This window comes from Geotrypetes seraphini, chromosome 3 (genome assembly GCF_902459505.1).
Source record: "Geotrypetes seraphini chromosome 3, aGeoSer1.1, whole genome shotgun sequence".
Classification (NCBI taxonomy): Eukaryota; Metazoa; Chordata; class Amphibia; order Gymnophiona; family Dermophiidae; genus Geotrypetes; species Geotrypetes seraphini.
Genome location: NC_047086.1, coordinates 147,615,423 through 147,634,854, shown reverse-complemented (window position 1 = coordinate 147,634,854; position 19,432 = coordinate 147,615,423). Strand labels below are relative to the sequence as shown.

Sequence of the window (19,432 nt, the reverse complement as noted above, 5' to 3'; positions counted from 1 at the left end):
TGGAGGAGAATCTAGCAAAGAATATCAAAAAGGGCGATAAAGCATTCTTTAGGTATATTAGTGATAGAAACAGGAACACAGGAGGGATAGTACGCCTTAGGAAACCGGACGGGAACTATGTAGAATCGGACTCCGAGAAGGCTAAACTGTTAAATGAATACTTTTGCTCAGTTTTCACCCGTGAGGCGCAGGGATCCAGCCCTCAACTACCAACAGGGGATAGCTCGATAGACCCGTTTTGCAGCTTCGAGATAACGCCCAATAGTGTCTACAGTGAACTATCCAAACTCAAGGTTCACAAAGCCATGGGGCCAGACAACATACACCCCAGAGTACTCAGAGAGTTAAAAGACACCTTGGCGAAACCACTATCAACACTCTTCAATCTCTCCCTTAGCAAAGGAAAAGTCCCGCTAGACTGGAAAATAGCTAATGTCATTCCACTCCACAAAAAAGGAAGTAGGACGGAAGCTACGAACTACAGACCAGTGAGTCTCACATCAATAGTAAGCAAACTAATGGAAACTCTAATCAAACACCAATTGGATGCGGTCCTTAACGAGGGGAATCTGCGAGATCCCCGTCAACATGGGTTTACAAAGGGGAGGTCCTGTCAATCCAACCTGATCAGCTTCTTTGACTGGGTGACGAGGAAGCTGGATATTGGGGAGTCCCTGGACGTCGTGTACTTAGATTTCAGCAAAGCATTCGATAGCGTACCACACCGCAGGTTGTTGAGCAAGATGAGCTCTATAGGTTTGGGAGATACCTTGACTACATGGGTGGGGGACTGGCTAGGAGGTAGACTTCAGAGGGTGGTGGTGAATGGCTCCCCCTCCGAAACAACAGAGGTGTTAAGTGGAGTGCCGCAGGGCTCGGTCTTGGGCCCAATCTTGTTCAACATCTTCATAAGGGACTTGGCTGAAGGGCTTCAGGGTAAATTAACATTATTCGCCGATGATGCCAAATTATGCAATATAGTGGACAAGAACACAACAGGACCTGACAACAAATCCAAGACCGATAGTATGGCACACGACCTCCTCCTACTGGAGAATTGGTCCAGGACCTGGCAACTAAACTTCAATGCCAAAAAATGCAAGGTCATGCACCTTGGCAACAAAAATCCATGTAAGACTTACACTCTTAATGGTGAGATCCTAGAGAGAACTGTAGCGGAACGAGACTTAGGGGTAATCATCAGTGAGGACATGAAGACTGCAACTCAGGTGGAGAAAGCTTCATCTAAAGCCAGACAAATCATGGGTTGCATACGAAGGAGTTTCGTTAGCCGTAAGCCCGAAGTCATAATGCCATTATATAGGTCCATGGTGAGACCCCATCTGGAATACTGTGTACAATTCTGGAGACCACATTACCGCAAAGATGTGCTGAGACTTGAGTCGGTCCAGCGAATGGCCACACGGATGGTCACGGGGCTCAGGGATCTCCCGTATGAGGAACGGCTGAATAAACTGCAGCTCTACTCCCTTGAGGAACGCAGGGAGAGGGGGGACATGATCAAGACATTCAAGTACCTCACGCGCCTTATCGAGGTGGGGGAGGATATCTTCTTCTTCAAGGAACCCACGTCAACACGAGGGCATCCATGGAAAATCAGGGGAGGGACATTACATGGCGACACCAGGAAATTCTTCTTCACCGAGAGGGTGGTGGATCGATGGAATGGTCTTCCGATGCAGGTGATTGAGGCCAGCAGTGTGCCTGATTTTAAAGCTAAATGGGATCGAAAGGTGGGATCTCTTCGCAAAGGGAGGTAGGGGAGGGTCATTGATGTGGGCAGACTTGATGGGCCTTGGCCCTTATCTGCCGTCACCTTCTATGTTTCTATGGGTAATAAGCAGTGATCGATTGTGTCAAATGCAGCAGCTAAGTCAAGAGAAATGAGAATAACAGATTTGTGTTGATCCAGAAAATAGTGAATAGTTGTAACCAGACCTAATAATGAATGTTCAGTTGAGTGATTTTTACGAAATCCGGTTTGATTGGGATGTAATACCTGAGTTTTGTCAATGAAATCCGATAATTGCTGAAATACTACTTTTTCAGTGATTTTGGCTAAAAATGGAAGATTCGATATAGGACGATAATTGGAGCAATCAGACAAACTGGTTTTAGTATCCTTAATGATAGGAAGTAAAACAGAATGCTTCCAATCTTTTGGAACTGATGAGGTGGACAGACTTGTATGTATAATTTGAAGAATAGCTGGACCAAATACAGAGAAATAGCGTTTGAGAAGAAAAGGTGGAAAGGATTCCAATTTGGACCCTTTTAGTTTTAAACCTTGAAATAGCTGTTTTATTTCAGTTAGAGATGGAAGGGTAAAGTTTGAACAAGTAGCATGAAGAGACGTGGTTTTTAATTTTTGATCTTCATCTAAATTATCCGTGAAATCATTGAATGAGGATGAGCTAGCATTATTGGTTATGTTTGCTCTAATTGATGTTATTTTAGTGTGGAAAAAGTTGGCTAAACAGTTAGCTGAAGGAGTATCAATTGGGGAAATGATAGGTTTATGTTTGAAAATAGTTAAATGTTTTAACATTTTAAAAAGCGCTGAGGAATTCTTAGTCATTGAGATTTTTTGAATGTAATACTGTTTCTTTGTTTTATTGATCATTTCACGGTAATGATGTGATTGTTGTTTATAAATGTCTAGATTGTTTTGAGTTGGTTTATTGCGCCATTTACGTTCGATTGAGCGTAACTGTCGCTTTAATAAAGCAAGGGAAGAATTATACCAGGGGTTTTTCTGCTTTTTAGGAGTGATAGTTTGAAATTTTATAGGTGCTAGTTTGTCAAGAAGGGTTTGACAGTTATTATTCCACATACGGAGTTGGTCATTTATTGATAAAGATTTGAATTTGTCTAATTAAATTATAGGTGAAGTGATTAGAGAGTCATCGATTTTTTGAAAATCTCTTACCTTGACTACTTTAGTTAATTGTGGTAAATCTTGATTATGATTTAATTCTAAAACTGTTTGAACAATGCTATGATCCGACCATGGAACTTTTAAGATTTCAGGTTCCGAAAAGTTAGGAAGAAATTCCTCTGAGGCAAAAATCATATCTAAAGTATGACCTTTTATGTGAGTTATACCTGTTTTTAATGGTTTAAGGCTGAGATCATTTATATGGAGAAGAAAATCTAAAGTATATGGATTAGATCTGTCGTCCAAGTGGAGATTAAAGTCCCCTAGAAGAATAGGAAATGTTGATGTAGTAACAAAATTTGAGACAATTGATAATAGCTGAAAAAAGGTAGACTGATTAATAGGTGGTGGGTTATATAATAAGAGTAACTTAATGTTGGGGATTGTTCTAATTTTAAATTGAATGTATTCTATTGTTTCTATTGCTTGAGTTATTTCTACTACTAGAGATAAATTTGATCTATAAATGACAGCGAGACCGCCACCCTTTTTGCCTTTGCGATGGTTAAAACAAAAGTTGTAGTTGGGAGGGGTAGCGTAAGAAAGATAGGCTTCCTCACCTTCTGTTAGCCAGGTTTCTACAATGCAGAGAAGATCAAATAGTTGGTGGTTTAAAAGATCTTTGATAATATGATGTTTGGAACGTAGGGATCTAACGTTAATTAAGCCTATTTTTAGGGAACTGAAAAAGGAGGGATAAATTATTTTAGGTAAGATTGAACTAGGCAGCTGGGAAGAATTATCGGAGGTTAGGTTTATCAAGTTAGTAGAGTTAAGAGTAGACATTGAGTCTAAATGGGGAAATCTGCGACCCCAATGTACAGGGATATTGATTGGGTTTGGGTCCATTGACGAGTGAATGATATGTGTACAAACTAATATAAAATAAATATAAAATTTGGAAGGTAATCTACTAGACCTAAAATGTGAATTTAAATTATGGTAAAAGTGTTCTAACAATAGAGGGAAGAATATGTTAAATAAATAATGAGATTGAGATTGCCCCCAAAGTAGCACACAAAGGAGCGCAACAAGGAGCATGACCTGCTCCTTGTTTGCGCTCCTTTGGCTCATAGGGCTTAAAAGAATACTTATCCACAAATGAAGGAATGGAAAAAGATGAAAAATATACAGAAAAGAAGGAATGACCTGTGATTGAAATATTGTATATTGTTTACCCTTTTCTCTGAGGTCTTTCTCATGATAATTATGGAATATATTAAGAGGTTTCTTTGACAATTTTGAGAAGTAAATTTTAATTTCCCTTTCATCATTTATTAAAAAAGCAGATATACCAATTCTGCATTACTATCATCTTGCAAGCTCTGATACAGGCTAATACATTTTACTAGCTCTTGGCTCATACATGCTAGCAGGATAACAAATTAGCATTTTAATTTAATACTGGGTCTATGGCATAAAATGACAAGATATGTTTGTATTGGACAGTGCCTTCATAGCATGTTGCCCCTGGCAGCTCCAGGCTGGGCTTTGATAGCAGTATTAGACCAGAAGAACTAAGTGAGTTAACTTTAAACTGTCCCATTTCTTATTTCTTTTTTAGTCTTTTGCAAGAGTTGGTGACTCTGCAGATTCTTAAAAATCCTCCTCCTTTCTTGTTTTCAGAGTCGAGCTGATGGATTATCTGGATAGTATTGACTGCAGCCTGGAAGATTTCCATGCCATGCTGTCAGGGAGGCAGTTCAGCATAGATCCGGATTTGCTGGTAGATGTGTGTGTTTTTATTATTATTATTGAGTTTGAAATAACATACAAGTATTACAACTTGAGCAGGAAAAACGGAAAAGAAAACAGTTAATAGTTAACTATCGCAAGATAAATTAAACATAAGAAAAAGGATTCTATCCTTCTTAGACCTCAACAATCTGAAGAGGGAGTGGTCTTAAACAAGGGACCAACTTATGTGTGTGTGTTTATTATTATTAACCATATCCTTTAACTTTTTAAATGATATTTTTGATTTGTGTTTTGTTCATATATGTAGGGACTGTAGTGTTAAATTTGTGTGAGCTGAAAACATGTTGAAGCTTTGTGTTTAAACTCTGACAAGCCAGCTGAACAGGCTGGCTCCCCCTGTCTCCCTTACCTGCTCCCCCGTTCCAGCAGCACCTCTTTTGTGCTCCCCCTGTACTTCTTCCCTGCTCCCCCGTCCATCAGCACCTCTTCTGTGCTCCCCCTGTCCCTCTTCCCTGCTCCCCCCATCTATCAGCACCATCTCCGTGTTCCATTGTCCCTCTTCCCTGCTCCCCCATCCATCAGCACCTCTTCCGTACTCCCCCTGTCCCGCTTCCCTGCACCCCGTCCATGAGCACCTCTTCTGTGCTCCCTCTGTCCCTCTTCCCTGCTCCACCATCCATCATCACCTCTTCCGTGCTCCCCCTGTCCCTCTTCCCTGCTCCCAGTCCATCAGCACCTCTTCCGTGCTCCCCCTGTCCCTCTTCCATGCTCCTCATTTATCAGCACCTCTTCCATGCACCCCCTGTCCCTCTTCCTGCTCCCCGTCCATCAGCACCTATTCCGTGCTTCCCCTGTCCCTCTTCCCTGCTCCCCCGTCCATCAGCACTTCTTACCTGTTCCCTCTGTCCCTCTTCCCAGCTACCCGGTCCATCAGCACCTCTTCTGTGCTTCCTCTGTCCTTCTACTCTGCTCCCCCGGTCCATCAGAACCTGACTCCAGCAGCATCCTATGCAAGGGGGTTGGTGTATGGTTTGTTTTCTTCAGCATTTCACTAGCAGTGGGTATAAACAAATTTCTTGTGCAACAGAACTGACCATCAGGTTTTAACCCCCACTAGTTGCGAGAGTTGTAGAGAGCCAACTGTTTTCCAAGCTCTGCCTCCCATCACTCTGGGATGAGCTCTTCCCCATCAGTCTTACTCTGCAAGCAAGGAGTAGGGAGCCTGTCTGTTCTGCTCAAGTTTAATCTTTCCTTTTTTCTTTTTTTTGGAGGGGGGAGTTGTATTATCTGGTTGGAGGTTTTTGGTGCTGCACATGATCCTGGTCACCCCGGGGAATCTCTGGCTGCGAGAAGATATACATACTCAGGGCTGAGATGTGTAGCCCGCAGGCACATGCCTTACATGATTCCTGTATGACCAGTCTTCATTAGTAGTTCTCAGAACTCAAGGTCCCTACCTTTTGGGAGCAATCTCTCTTTGGGTTCGTCCGCAGTGGGCTTCAGTGGCTCACCCCAGGTTCTCTCTGCAGTGGGCTTGAGTGTAGACTGAGCAAGTCCTGTGGCAGTTTATCCAGGATTGGGGCTGATTGTGTTTCTCCCTCCATGATGTTGAGACACTCTGGTGGGAGTCTGAGGGTCCAGTTCCACTCGGGGACTGGATGGCAGCCCGAAGAAACAAGCTATCTTTTGGACTCCAGGCTTGTCTGAGGCAGAAATCTTCCCTCATTGGTTTTCCTATGCAACTCTAGCACAGCAGCATGGCACAGTGAGTAAGGCTATTGCAGCCCTGGATCGGTAGCATGGAATGTTGCTGCTCTTTGGGTTTTGGCCAGGTACTGGTGACTTGGATTGGCCACAGTAAGAACAGGCATGATGGACCATTGGTCTGACCCAATAAGGCTATTCTTATGTTCTTAATCAGGAGGGTCCTTAAAACTCAGTTTTGAAGTTTTCTAAGGTTAGGGCTCAGATTCCCCACCTCCCAAAACCCCTTCTCTGCATTTTTTGCTGATTTTGTTTTAAAAGCCTCTGTTTCAGTGCCCCTTATTTTTTGACAGAAAACAGTATAGATGGAGTGACTCCTCAGATAGAGATACTTCAGATTCATGTCAGATTTGCAGCAGATTCCTATCTGAAGGGGGTTATTCACATGCCATGCGGCATGTGAGGGGAAGCGGGAGCTTCAGGCTTCGTCTCTCCTTCTGCTTCTGGTGGCTTAAGTTTTCGGAGCATGTTTTGGGCCAGAAATTCCAGCGAGAGCTAGAGAAAGTGGACTTGGCCTCCCCAGCGAAGCGCGGCCACGTGCCAGTGGACAAACGCCAGAAGCCACTGCAGAAGACCCTGCAGTGCTTCACTCCTGAATTCATTCACATGATATATGAAGCCATTTTAGGTTTCAAAAACCAATCTAGCTCTGCGGAGGCCTTGGCAGAAGTAGTGCCAGGATTTTTAGAAAAAGGTGCAAGGTCCACCTGAAGGAGCCATGCTGATTTCTTGGGGACCCAATCTCTGATGGACTCAAGAGGATAAAGGTTTAGAGTCCATGCCTTTAATTTCTCATCCAGAGTCCTCAGCGCTAGGAGATTCAGTATCCCAGATGGAAGGGGGCTGACCACGATCAAGTAGCAGCCCTGGATCTTGAATGATCCGAGGGTGTGAAAGTTTATTCATACCCTCGGCCTGCAAGGTTTGATTTACAGATGCTCTTCACGAGCTAAAGATGGAGCTACCTTAAGCCTCCACAGCTCAGTGCTCGCTCTTGAGCAGCACAAAAGAACAAAATACCTGCTTTCCCTCACATCCAGAGATTACTAAAATGTTAACAGATCACTGGAGTGTTTCTGAGGGACCCTTAGTGGTAGCTAAGTTCATGGCTAAGCTTTATCCAATGAATGCTGAGTTTAGCAGTGGTTTGCTACACTTAAAGTGGATTAGCTGGTAGCGCAGGTTGCAAAGCAAACTTCACTCCTTAGTGAAGGGAGTATAGTCCTCAAGGACACCCAGGACTGCAGAGTAGATTTTGTTCTTAAGACAATTTGCTGCTGCTGCGCCAAGTCTGAAGGCGGCAGCGGTGACATCTTATATTGCCCAGGCATGTCACTCTCGTATAGGCTGAGCTCTGGATTTGGACAGCAGCCCTAACCTTGCCCCCCCACCCCCTCCCAGTTTCTCTTGGAGGGGATTGATTATGTTGTGAATGTTCTCTATAACCTTTTCAGAGTTCTGAGCAAGGTCTCTGCCTATACCATCTCTGCCTGCAGAATGCTCTGGATTAGGCAGTTGGCGGGAGACTCTGCCTCCAAGGCGATCCTGAGCAAACTCCCCTTTCAGGGATAGTTGCTCTTTGGCAAGGGCCTGTATGATCTCATGGCTAGTGTGGTGGATCATAAGCCCTACCAGATAGCAGACCCCGGAATGCCAGGGGGGTCCACAGGGGAGTTTTCATAGCCCCCGCTAGTTTCATCAGTATTCGAGAGCACCTTCCAATCAGAGGACATTCCGGGACCAGAGACAAAGATTTGGGAGCCCAGGAAATACCCAAGGGTTCAGATCTCATTCGTTTGCAACTTCCAAGAAACAACAATGACACCAGGAGAGCAGCTGTTCTCTCAAGGGTGGGGGGCAGGTTGGCAGAGTACTGGCAGGCTTGGACAGAGATTTCTTCAGATCAGTGGGTGCTGGAAGTCATTCAGAAGGGGTACAAGCTAGAATTTGACCTGCCGCTCCCAGACCTTTCTCTCACTTCTTCAAAAGGGAAACTGGAGAAGGGCAGCCCTCGTGTGGGTGACAGTTCAGAGGCTCATTGCGCTAGGAGCCATAGAGACCGTACCACAAGGGGAATGGGAACCCAACAATTCATAGAATAGGGGACAATTGGTAGGAAAATTGTCTTCCTACCAATTGTCACCCTACCTATTACAGGTACCTCTTCATGTCTCCCCCCACCCCCCAACACAAACGTTTTTTTGTACCTCTCCGCTTAGGTCTACTCCTCTTCCTCCTCCTTGCTGGCTATAAGAACCCCGTGGAAAACCGCAGGCAGCAGCTGTCTCGGACCCATTCCTCTGTACCTCTCCACATAGATCTGTTCATTTTCTTCCTTCTTGCTGGCTATAAGAACCCTGTTGAAATCTGCAGACAACAGCGGACTCAGAAGTGTTTCTTCTGACGACATATGTTCCCTCTGCCTCAGAGGAAGGTTCCCTCTGACATCAGATGGCACGCTTCCAGATCAGGATTTGAGGTGGAAGAGAAGGAGTAGGCCTATGCACTGCTTCTTCCGATAAGCTGCTGTTTCTTTTGGGAGGGGTAGGGATCTTCTGGAGCGGTTGTTGTCAAGCTTTCTTCTTCTGGGGGATTGGTGGGGTCTTCTGGAGAGGTTGCCGAGCTGATGTTTCTTAGGGGGGATTTGGGGGAGGCATGTTGTCGTCCCCCCCATGCCACCAAGCTGCTTCTTTCGGGGGGTTGCTGCCAAGCTGCTGCTGCTTCTGGGGAGGGGATGGGAAACAATTGGTAGATGTAATAGGTAGAACAACAATTGGTAGGATCTTCCTACCAATTGTCGTCTTCTATGAATTGTTGGGTTCCCTACCAATTGTAGACCCAGTTGGAAAAGCTTACATGAAGTTCCATATTCTGGGTAAGCATTTCCAATTTTCTGCTCTTCTCTTTGGCCTAGAACAGATCCACAAACCGTTACCAAGGTGATGGTTGTGGCAGCGCACCTCCACAAGATGGGAATTCAGGTGCATACTTACCTGGATGATTGGCTCATAAGAGCACCCTCCAAAGACAAGGGAGTAACAGTGGTAGAGCAAGTGGTCCAGCTCCTACAGATGTTAGGCTGGGTAGTCAACTTCAGGAAAAGTCAATTGATCCCGACTCAATACCTGGGAATCCATTTTGAGACAGCACAGAACAGGGTCTTTCTCCTGGAAGCAAGCAAAATGAAGTTCATGAGGCAAATTTGTGAGATTCGCAGCCTGCAGACCACCACAAATGGGCAATTTGCAGCTTCATTTGAAGGTCCAGCCAGTTGGATCCTCCTCTTCAAACTTTTACCAGTAATACCTGTGTAATGTCATCACGCTCAACATAATGTTGCCCCTATATGATGCCATAAATTCCAAAAAACACCAAAGTTTAAATAATATATAAAAACAATAAAACAAAAATTCCAAATATTAGAGGCACAGTCGGTGAACTTTGGCATTTTTGGAATTGATCAAGGGGCTGGAGGAGTTGCCGTACAGTGAGAGATTGGAGAAAAAGCAATGTTACTTACCTTAACAGTTGTTATCCAGGGACAGCAGGCAGCTATTCTCACTAGTGGGTGATGTCATCCGACAGAGCCCCGATACGGATGTCTCACAAGCATGTCTTGCTTGAAGAAACTCAGAAGTTTCGAGATGCCCGCACCGCGCATGCGCCAGTGCCTTCCCGCCCGATGGACCGGGCGTGTCTCCTCAGTTCAGGTAGCTAGCCTGAGAAGCCAACCCAGGGGAGGTGGGTGGGACGTGAGAATAGCTACCTGCTGTCCCTGGATAACAACTGTTACGGTAAGTAACATTGCTTTATCCCAGGACAAGCAGGCAGGTATTCTCACTAGTGGGTGACCTCCAAGCTAACCTCAATGGGATGGTGGGAGTGTTGGCAACTTAAGAGAATAAATTTTGTAACACTGTTTGGCCAAACTGTCCATCCCGTCTGGAAAAAGTATCCAGACAATAATGAGAGGTGAAGGTATGAACCGAGGACCAAGTGGCAGTCTTACAAATCTCCTCAATTGGTGTCGATCTGAGGAAGGCTACAGAGGCTGCCATTGCTCTGACCTTATGGGCTGTGACCCTACAAGGAAGGGATAATCCAGCCTGGGCATAGCAGGAAGAGATACAAGCCGCCATCCAGTTGGAGATGGTACGCTTCGATACAGGTCGTCCCAACTTGTTTGGATCAAAGGAGACGAAAAGTTGAGGAGCAGTTCTGTGTGGCTTGGTGCGATCCAGGTAGAAAGCCAAAGCACGTTTACAGTCCAGAGTGTGAAGAGCTGATTCTCCATGATGAGAATGAGGCTTTGGAAAAAATACTGGAAGTACAATGGACTGGTTGAGATGAAATTCAGAGACCACTTTAGGCAGGAATTTCGGATGAGTGCGGAGGACCACCTTGTCATGATGGAATACTGTGAAAGGTGGATCCGCCACCAAGGCCTGAAGCTCACTGACCCTGCGAGCAGACGTGAGGGCCACCAGAAAAACCACTTTCCAGGTGAGATACTTAAGTGGAGCCCTGTTGAGAGGTTCAAACGGAGGCTTCATGAGTTGAGAAAGGACGACATTGAGATCCCAAACCACGGGAGGAGGTTTGATAGGAGGATTGACATGGAAAAGTCCTTTCATAAATCTGGAAACCACAGGATGAGCAGAAAGAGGTTTCCCCTGTAGAGGCTGATGGAAAGCCGCAATAGCACTCAGGTGGACTCTTATAGATGTAGACTTGAGACCAGACTGAGACAGGTGTAGAAGATAGTCCAACACAGAGGATAGGGAAGCTCGCTGAGGCTCCTTGGCATTGGAAATACACCAGGAAGAGAATCTAGTCCACTTTTGGGAGTAGCATTGTCGAGTAGCAGGCTTCCTGGAAGCCTCTAAGACATCCCTCACCGCTTGAGAAAACTGGTGAGGAGTTACGTTGAGAGGAACCAAGCTGTCAGGTGGAGAGACTGCAGGTTGGGATGAAGCAGTGATCCTTGATGTTGAGTAAGCAGAGAAGGAAATACTGGAAGAAGGACTGGTGTTCTGCTGCTGAGTTGAAGCAGAAGGGAGAACCAAGGTTGTCTGGGCCACCGAGGAGCTATGAGAATCATGGTGGCTTGGTCCGATTTCAATTTGACCAGAGTCTTTTGAATGAGAGGAAATGGAGGAAACGCATACAGAAATCGATTCCTCCAATCCAGCAGAAAGGCATCTGCCTCGAGGCGATGAGGAGTGTAGATCCTGGAGCAAAACTGAGGCAGTTTGAAGTTGTGGGGAGCCGCAAAGAGGTCTATCTGAGGCGTCCCCCATTGTGCAAAGATCTGATGAAGGGGGTTGGAATGGAGAGTCCATTCGTGAGGCTGGAGGAGTCGACTCAAGTTGTCTGCCAAGACATTGTCCTTCCCCTGAACGTAGACAGCTTTGAGGAAAGCATTGTGGCGAACTGCCCAATCCCAGACTCTGAGAGCTTCCTGGCAGAGGGAGGCCGATCCCGTGCCCCCCTGCTTGTTGACATAGTACATGGCGACCTGGTTGTCTGTGCGGATGAGGATTACCATGTCGTGGAGCAGATGTTGAAAAGCTTGAAGAGCGTAGAAGATTGCTCTGAGCTCCAGAAGATTGATCTGATGGAGGCGGTCCGCACTGGTCCAGAATCCCTGAGTGCGAAGCCCATCCAGATGAGCCCCCCAGGCATAGGCCGAGGAATCGGTTGTGAGAACCTTCTGATGAGGAGGAGTGTGAAACAGCTAACCTCTGGATAGATTCGAAGAGGTCATCCACCAAAGTAGAGACTGCCAAAGAGCAGGAGTGACTATGATGTGTCGAGTCAATGGGTCTGACACTTGAGTCCATTGAGAAGCTAGGGTCCACTGAGGAATTCTGAGATGGAGCCTGGCAAAGGGTGTCACATGAACTGTAGAGGCCATGTGGCCCAGGAGGACCATCATGTGTCTCGCTGAGATGGACTGGCGAGAAGATACAGACTGGCAGAGATGAAGAAGAGCATCCATGCGCTGAGGAGGAAGGAATGCTCGAAGCTGAATGGTGTCTAGTACCGCCCCGGTGAAGGGAAGGGACTGGGTAGGCTGCAGATGGGATTTGGGGAAGTGATCTCGAAGCCCAAGCTCTGCAGGAAGCAGATCGTGGTCAAGGTCGCCGAAATGACCTCTGGAGCAGAGGGGGCCTTAATGAGCCAGTCGTCGAGGTAGGGAAATACCTGAAGACCCCTGTTCCGGAGTGCAGCGGCCACCACCACCAGACACTTCGTGAAGACTCTGGGAGACGAGGACAGGCCGAAAGGAAGCACTCGATACTGCAGATGTAGATGTCCCACCCGAAATCTGAGGAATTGGCGGGAGGCCGGATGAATTGGAATGTGAGTGTAGGCCTCCTTGAAATCCAGAGAGCATAACCAGTCGTTCCGCTCAAGGAGGGGGTAGAGAGAAGCAAGGGTCAACATGCAAAACCTCTCCTTTACTAAAAACTTGTTGAGGACTCGAAGGTCCAGGATGGGTCGTAGGTCGCCCGTCTTCTTCGGGACGAGGAAGTACCGGGAGTAAAAACCCCGGTTGTGCTGGTCCACCGGGACCGGCTCGACGGCCCGAAGCCGAAGCAAAGCCTGAGCCTCCTGAAGGAGAAGGGCGGTCTGCGTTAAGTTGGAAGGATACTCTCTTGGAGGGTGGTCTGGGGGGACCCGATGGAAATGAAGAGAGTATCCTTCTCTTACGATGGAAAGGACCCAGAGGTCGGTGGTAATAGCCTCCCATCGATGGTAAAAATGATGGAGGCGACCCCCGATGGGAAAAATAGGGGTATGCAGAACGAGGTCGGTTATGCTCCCTTGAAGAGAGTCAAAAAGGCTGAGTAGCCTTCGGTGCAGCCAGCGGCTGAAGTTTCTGCTGAGCCTTCTGGGGAGGCTGTCTCTTCGCCGGTTGTCTCGCAGCAGGAGTCTGACGAGGGGTGTAGCGCCGCTGATAAATCAAAGGGGGTCTAGAAGGTCGAGACTGCTGAGGCTTGGGCTTAGGCCGAAGGATAGATTGAAAAGACTTTTTTCATGATCCGAAAGTTTCTTGGTAACAGTTTCGATAGACTCGTCGAATAAATCAGCGCCTGCACAAGGCACATTGGCAAGTCTGTCTTGGAGGTTCGGATCCATGTCAATTGTCCGAAGCCATGCTAATCGACGCATGGCCACGGAACAAGCGGCAGCACGTGCCGAGAGCTCGAAGGCATCGTACGAGGACTGCATCAGCTGAAGACGTAGCTGGGAAAGGGAGGCTACCACTTCCTCGAACTCGAATCGAGCCTGAGCATCAATGTAAGGAGTAAACTTGCGGAGCACCGGCAAAAAGAACTCCAAATATGAAGAAAAAAAGAAATTATAATTGAGCACTCGAGACGCCATCATAGAATTCTGGTAGATTCTCCTACCGAACTTATCCATCGTTCTCCCCTCTCGTCCCGGTGGTACAGAGGCATAGACCTGGGAGGGATGAGAACGCTTGAGAGAGGACTCGACCACCAGGGATTGGTGAGAGAGTTGAGCGCCCTCAAACCCCTTATGATGAACAATGCGGTATCTTGCATCCAATTTGCTCGGGACCGCAGGGATGGAGTACGGCGTCTCGAAACATCGCATGAATGTTTGATCCAGTAATTTATGCAGAGGAAGTCGAAGAGACTCCGCAGGAGGATTAGGCAAGTGCATGGTGTCGAGATACTCCTTAGAATACCGAGACCCAGTGTCCAAAGTCACATCCAAGTCATCCGCCATTTGCCGGAGGAAGGAAGAAAAAGACAACTGGTCCGCCAGTACCGGCCTCCGAGACGGGCTGGAGGAAGTAGAAGCCTCAGGATCCAGGGAGACTTGGGAGCGACAAGGAGAATAAGAGGTAGATGGCTCCTCGTACTCCAGCCCCTCCTGGGGAGATAAATCTGATGAGGAGTACCCCAGACGTGGCAGCTTCTTCTGTGGCGAAACCTCCGAGTGGCGCGAGGAGTGCCGAGAGGAGTGTCTGGATCGATGCCCCTCCCGGTGCCGGGAGGGAGAGCGAGAACATCTATACTTCGCATGATCCCCTGAAGCTTCCAGTGAATGTATGGGACTGGAAGTGGTAGAGCGAAGGGGCGGAATGGAGGCCGCCTCCCGTGTTGCAGCCCAGGCCTGGTATGGAATGCGGAAGAACTCTTCCTGTGATTTACTATGCCCAGGGCTTCGATCATCAGTCGGGGGAACGGCACCGTGATGGCGCGGAGGCGTAATGGGCTCTAAAGGAGGCATATCGCTAAAGGAAGCCCGCCTCGAGAGACCAGCCGCCCTTCGCCACTCCTCCTCGTCAAGCAACGAGATCGATTGAAGAGGGGGAGGGGGCGGTCCGCCCCCTGGGACCGGGACTGGGAGGTCACCCTGGATGGAGGCGATTAATCTGGGCCCCATAGTCTGCATGAGCTCGACAAACTGAGCTTCCAGCAGGGACCGCAGCGAAGCCGATATGGAGGGATCCGCACCGAAAGGGGGTCCTCCAGCACGGTCTTCGCGCTCCTTCGTGGTCGAGTGCTTCTGCTTGGCAGCTTTCGGCACTTTAATGACCACAGGTGGAATAGTGGAAGGCGGTACCTGAGCCGAGGAGACGGGGACAGGCACCGACGTCGAACTCGTGGCCGAAGTCGGGGTAAACGAAGCCGGCTTCAAAAGGCCCGGAGTCGCAGGAGCAGTCGCTGGTTTCGCATGGACAGGCGAAGCGGCCGATGAAGTCGAAGCCGAAGGTTCTTTAGCAGCTTCCATCAACAGGCAGCGCCGCTTAAACGCTCGCGCTGTTAGAGTAGAACAAGGCCAGCACGATTTCGGGAAATGTTCTGGACCAAGACACTGCAGGCAGCGTCGATGCGGGTCCGTCAGCGAAATCGCGCGCTGGCACTTGCTACACTTTTTAAAACCGGTGATTGGCGGGGACATAGGCCGAAAAAGCTCCACCGCTAGATCGAAGGAGCTGGGCCTGAGCCACGTGGCCGACCCGGCCGACTCGCCGGAAGAAAACTTTTTTTTTTTTTTTTTTTTTTTTTTTAAATAAAAGAAAGAAAACACACGAAAAGAGGAAAAGAAATCCAAAATCGCGGAATTAGAAGGCAATAAAACGGGAATTCAGTCCGCGCAGAATTGAAGTAAAACTTCTCAGCTCCGCGGAAAGAAAAGAACTGAGGAGACACGCCCGGTCCATCGGGCGGGAAGGCACTGGCGTATGCGCGGTGCGGGCATCTCGAAACTTCTGAGTTTCTTCAAGCAAGACATGCTTGTGAGACGTCCGTATCGGGGCTCTGTCGGATGACATCACCCACTAGTGAGACTACCTGCCTGCTTGTCCTGGGATAATGGGCCTCCTCCCTTGAAAAGAGGAGACATGATCGAAACATTTAAAATGCTGAAGGGAATAGACTTAATAGATAAAGACAGACTGTTCACACTCTCCAAGGTAGGGAGAACGAGAGGGCACTCTCTAAAGTTGAAAGGGGATAGATTCTATACAATTGTAAGGAAATTCTTCTTCACCCAGAGAGTGGTGGAGAGCTGGAACGCTCTTCCGGAGTCTGTGGTAGGGGAAAGCACCCTCCAGGGTTTCAAGACTAAGCTGGACAAGTTCCTGCTAAACTGGGACATACACAGGTGAGACTGGACTCATTTTAGAGCACTGGTCTTTGACCTGGGGGCCGCCCCGTGAGCGGACTGCTGGGCGTGATGGACCAGCAGCGGCAATTCTTATGTTCTTATATTACATCGCCACAGTTTGCATGGTGAGGTCATTTGGCTCAACATGATGACATCACATTGTAATGCGACATCTGAGGTGCTTAGCATTGGGTGTTTCTGGTAAAAGTTCAAAGAAGAGGTTTAATGCACTGTATCTTCAAAATGAAGCTGCAGTTTGCTGGTAAGCCCGATATGGAACAACTTGGGTTTTGTTTTTTGTTTTGTTGATTTTTCAAACTACAAATTCACATATTTGCACATTACATAATAAGCGCAACAAAACTTACAAATACTACTGCATAACAATTTCCCCCACCCTCCCAAAATTTCTTGGGTTTTTTTCATTACGTTTTTTATTTTGTTTAATTGGAGAAATGTTTTTATGCCAGGGCCCTTGAAATAGCTGTTACATGAAACAGGGCTTCTGTCAGGCGTGGCTGAAGAAACTTGGTTGGCTGTTTAGTATTGAAATTAGTTTGACAGCCCAACATTATTCTACTTTATTTGAACTAATCTATAGTTTAGATGGTTTTGCACTGACCTCCTGAGGACAGCAGGCATATATTCTCACAACCCGCCCACCTCCCCTAGTTTGTTTCATAGCTTTATTACTGAACTGATGGTCCCGCGAGCCAACATCAGGTTGGGAGGGCACCGACACGTGTGTGGTATGGGCACTGCCTAAAGATTTAAAGTGACAGTGTACTTGGCAGTGTCTGTACCAGGTTGTTCTTTGGATGTTGTCACCCATATGTGAGAATATATGCCACTTGTTCTCAGAGAAAGGTAAGTATTTTTGCTTTCTGATTGAATGACCCTGGACTTGGAAGATTTTAGTTTGTATGAGTACTGCATTAGTGAAGATACCCTGTTGTACCTGTTGGGAATGTAGAAACCAAAGCCGACAAATATTTTATGGAATTTTATGAATGTTTGATACTGGAAACTGCTTAGATTTTAGGCAGTATATGTGTTAAATAACTTTGTAACTAGTTGATCTGGCAGTACATTCTGTACTACTTTCAGAGCTAAGTTCCCTTTTGCACTGACCTAATGGAGCATAGATTTCAAAAGCTAGTTAGAAATGTTTTGTTAGCTCAATAGATATTGTCTGCAACTTTTTTTTGTTTGACACTTCAAAGTGTATTTTAGAAATTGCCTTCAATAGTAATTTTATTGAAAGCTAGAAAGCTTTTCTGCATGCAAAGCTGAGCAAAAGGCAAGGGTACTGTACAAGCAATAATAGTTTACAAATTGAGTGTCCCTTGAAGTTTTTGTGGTGGTTCTTTTCCAGCAAGAATCGAAAGTAGTAGATCCTGTGAAGAGCAGCAGAATTCATAGTGGTCCAGAAGAGCTGAAGAGTTCCAGCCATAAGTCTGGTGGGTATATTAGTGCCTCTCCCCCACTCGACCCCTGCCCAAAAAATCTGTTTGCTTTCAACAAAAAATATTATTTAAAAAATTTATATAAAAAGGATTGATGTGCTTTAAATATAGACAATCTATGAAATGGATAGAAATTCATATTTGGCTTGCGAGAAGAAACTGAATATCAGGAATGAGTTTGAAGCCAGGAACATTGGATTGTCATTTCAGAGAACTAACCTGCCAAAAGAATCTCCTTTTGCTCTCTGTGATAAATTTTAGATCTTTAGAATGATAGATTACTAAAGCTCATCTTTCCAGGCAGTTTGATTTAGCAACACATAAACATGAAAAAAATAGTAGAAAGTAGCTCCTAAGAGGTGCTTTCAAAACTAGTTGTTCAAACTCGCTTCTAAAGTCACATATTACCATAGACCAAGGGTAGGCAATTCCAGTCGTCAAGAGCCACAGGAAGGTCAGGTTTTCTGGATATCCACAATGAATATGTATGAGATAGATTTGCATCTCAAGGAGGCAGTGCATGCAAATCTATCTCATGCATATTTATTGTGGATGCCCTGAAATCGTGACCTACCTATGGCTCTCAAGGACTGGAATTGCCTACCCCTTCCATAACTATACAAGCCTAACTTTATGCACCTTCTATATGCACAAACATATCTCAAAACTGCCTATATTTCCTCAGTATTTGTGGGGGATAGGGGTAGAGCTGGACCGCAAATGGAGAAAAACAACAAATATCTTCTCGGCCAGCTCTGAACCACCCCGCCTCCCTCCCTTCCACCTTCCCCCCGGCATCTCGGCCTTACCTGGTGGTCTAGCAGGCTTTTGGGGCAGGAGCAATCTTCTACGCTTCTGCCCCGTACAGATCGCCAAAAGGAAATGACTGCCGTGAGTTCCCGTAGTCTCTCGAGACTACGGCGGGAGCTCACGGCAGCCATTTCCTATTGGCAATCTACACGGGGCAGGAGCGTAGGAAGATCGCTCCTGCCCCGAAAGCCTGCTAGACCAGGTAAAGCCTGGAGCGTGATAAAATATGAGTGTTTTTCCTCCCCCCCCAAAAAAAAAAAATCGTGAATTTGTGAAACCGCGAATGGGGAGGGGGAAGTGTACCCATACTGTATAAATGAGCGCATGTACTCGGCTCCCCACCCCACTTACAGCCCCCTCAGATATGCAAGACTTCCCCCCACCACAACACATCACCACCACCACAGACACCCACAACTACATTCACATGTTCCATTGAGAAAAACTTCTGAAGCCATGCCTCTGCATTCTTTCCCTGTTTTGTTTCAATCTAATTTGATTTGGGTCGGGTATGCTTAGAAGAGCCTATTCTATTAGCCACAGATATTAAATAAGTAGATAAAAAGCATGTACCATAATTTTATTTTATTTATTTTTTTTTTGCAGAATGTGCTGTGTTGGAAAATCTATTTCTGAGATTTACAAGGTTACCTGATATGCATAATGGTGTCTGCTGGTGGCATAACATATTAACATATATTTGATGGCTTCCAGCAGTGTAGTCTTGTTCTTGGTGAAAATATTAATTGAGGTGGTTCTTGCATACAATGGGGAAGGAAGGAGTTTCCTTAGTCTACCCTGGGTAGTCTAGAAGATAAATTTCAAACAGTTGTGGGAGTACTTTTGCTGAGGCACGTCCTCTGCTTACAGGAGCAAATGCCAGAATACTGCTCTCCTCTGCCGTAGCTATAGACAGTAGTGCTGCCCAATTCACGATTCGAATCGGTTCACCTATTCACTTTGGGTGAATTGATTCAAATCGATTTAAAACAAAAAAAAAATTGGCTTCGCAATTCAGCTGACCCTCGCCCCCTAAAGCAGGAGCGGCAGCGCTGCTTTTGCTGGCCAGCTGTTGTCGCAC

General features: G+C 46.5%; 1 protein-coding gene across 1 annotated transcript in view; it reads left to right on the top strand.

The window, feature by feature from the left end:
* The window catches only part of HSF2 (heat shock transcription factor 2), a 75,764-nt gene that overhangs the window by 53,540 nt on the left and 2,792 nt on the right, over positions 1 to 19,432 (top strand). Inside the window, exons 6-7 of the mRNA XM_033937573.1 lie at positions 4,586 to 4,691; positions 17,451 to 17,535. Of these exons, the coding sequence (XP_033793464.1) occupies positions 4,586 to 4,691; positions 17,451 to 17,535 (191 nt within the window). The remainder of the gene's footprint in view (positions 1 to 4,585; positions 4,692 to 17,450; positions 17,536 to 19,432) is intronic.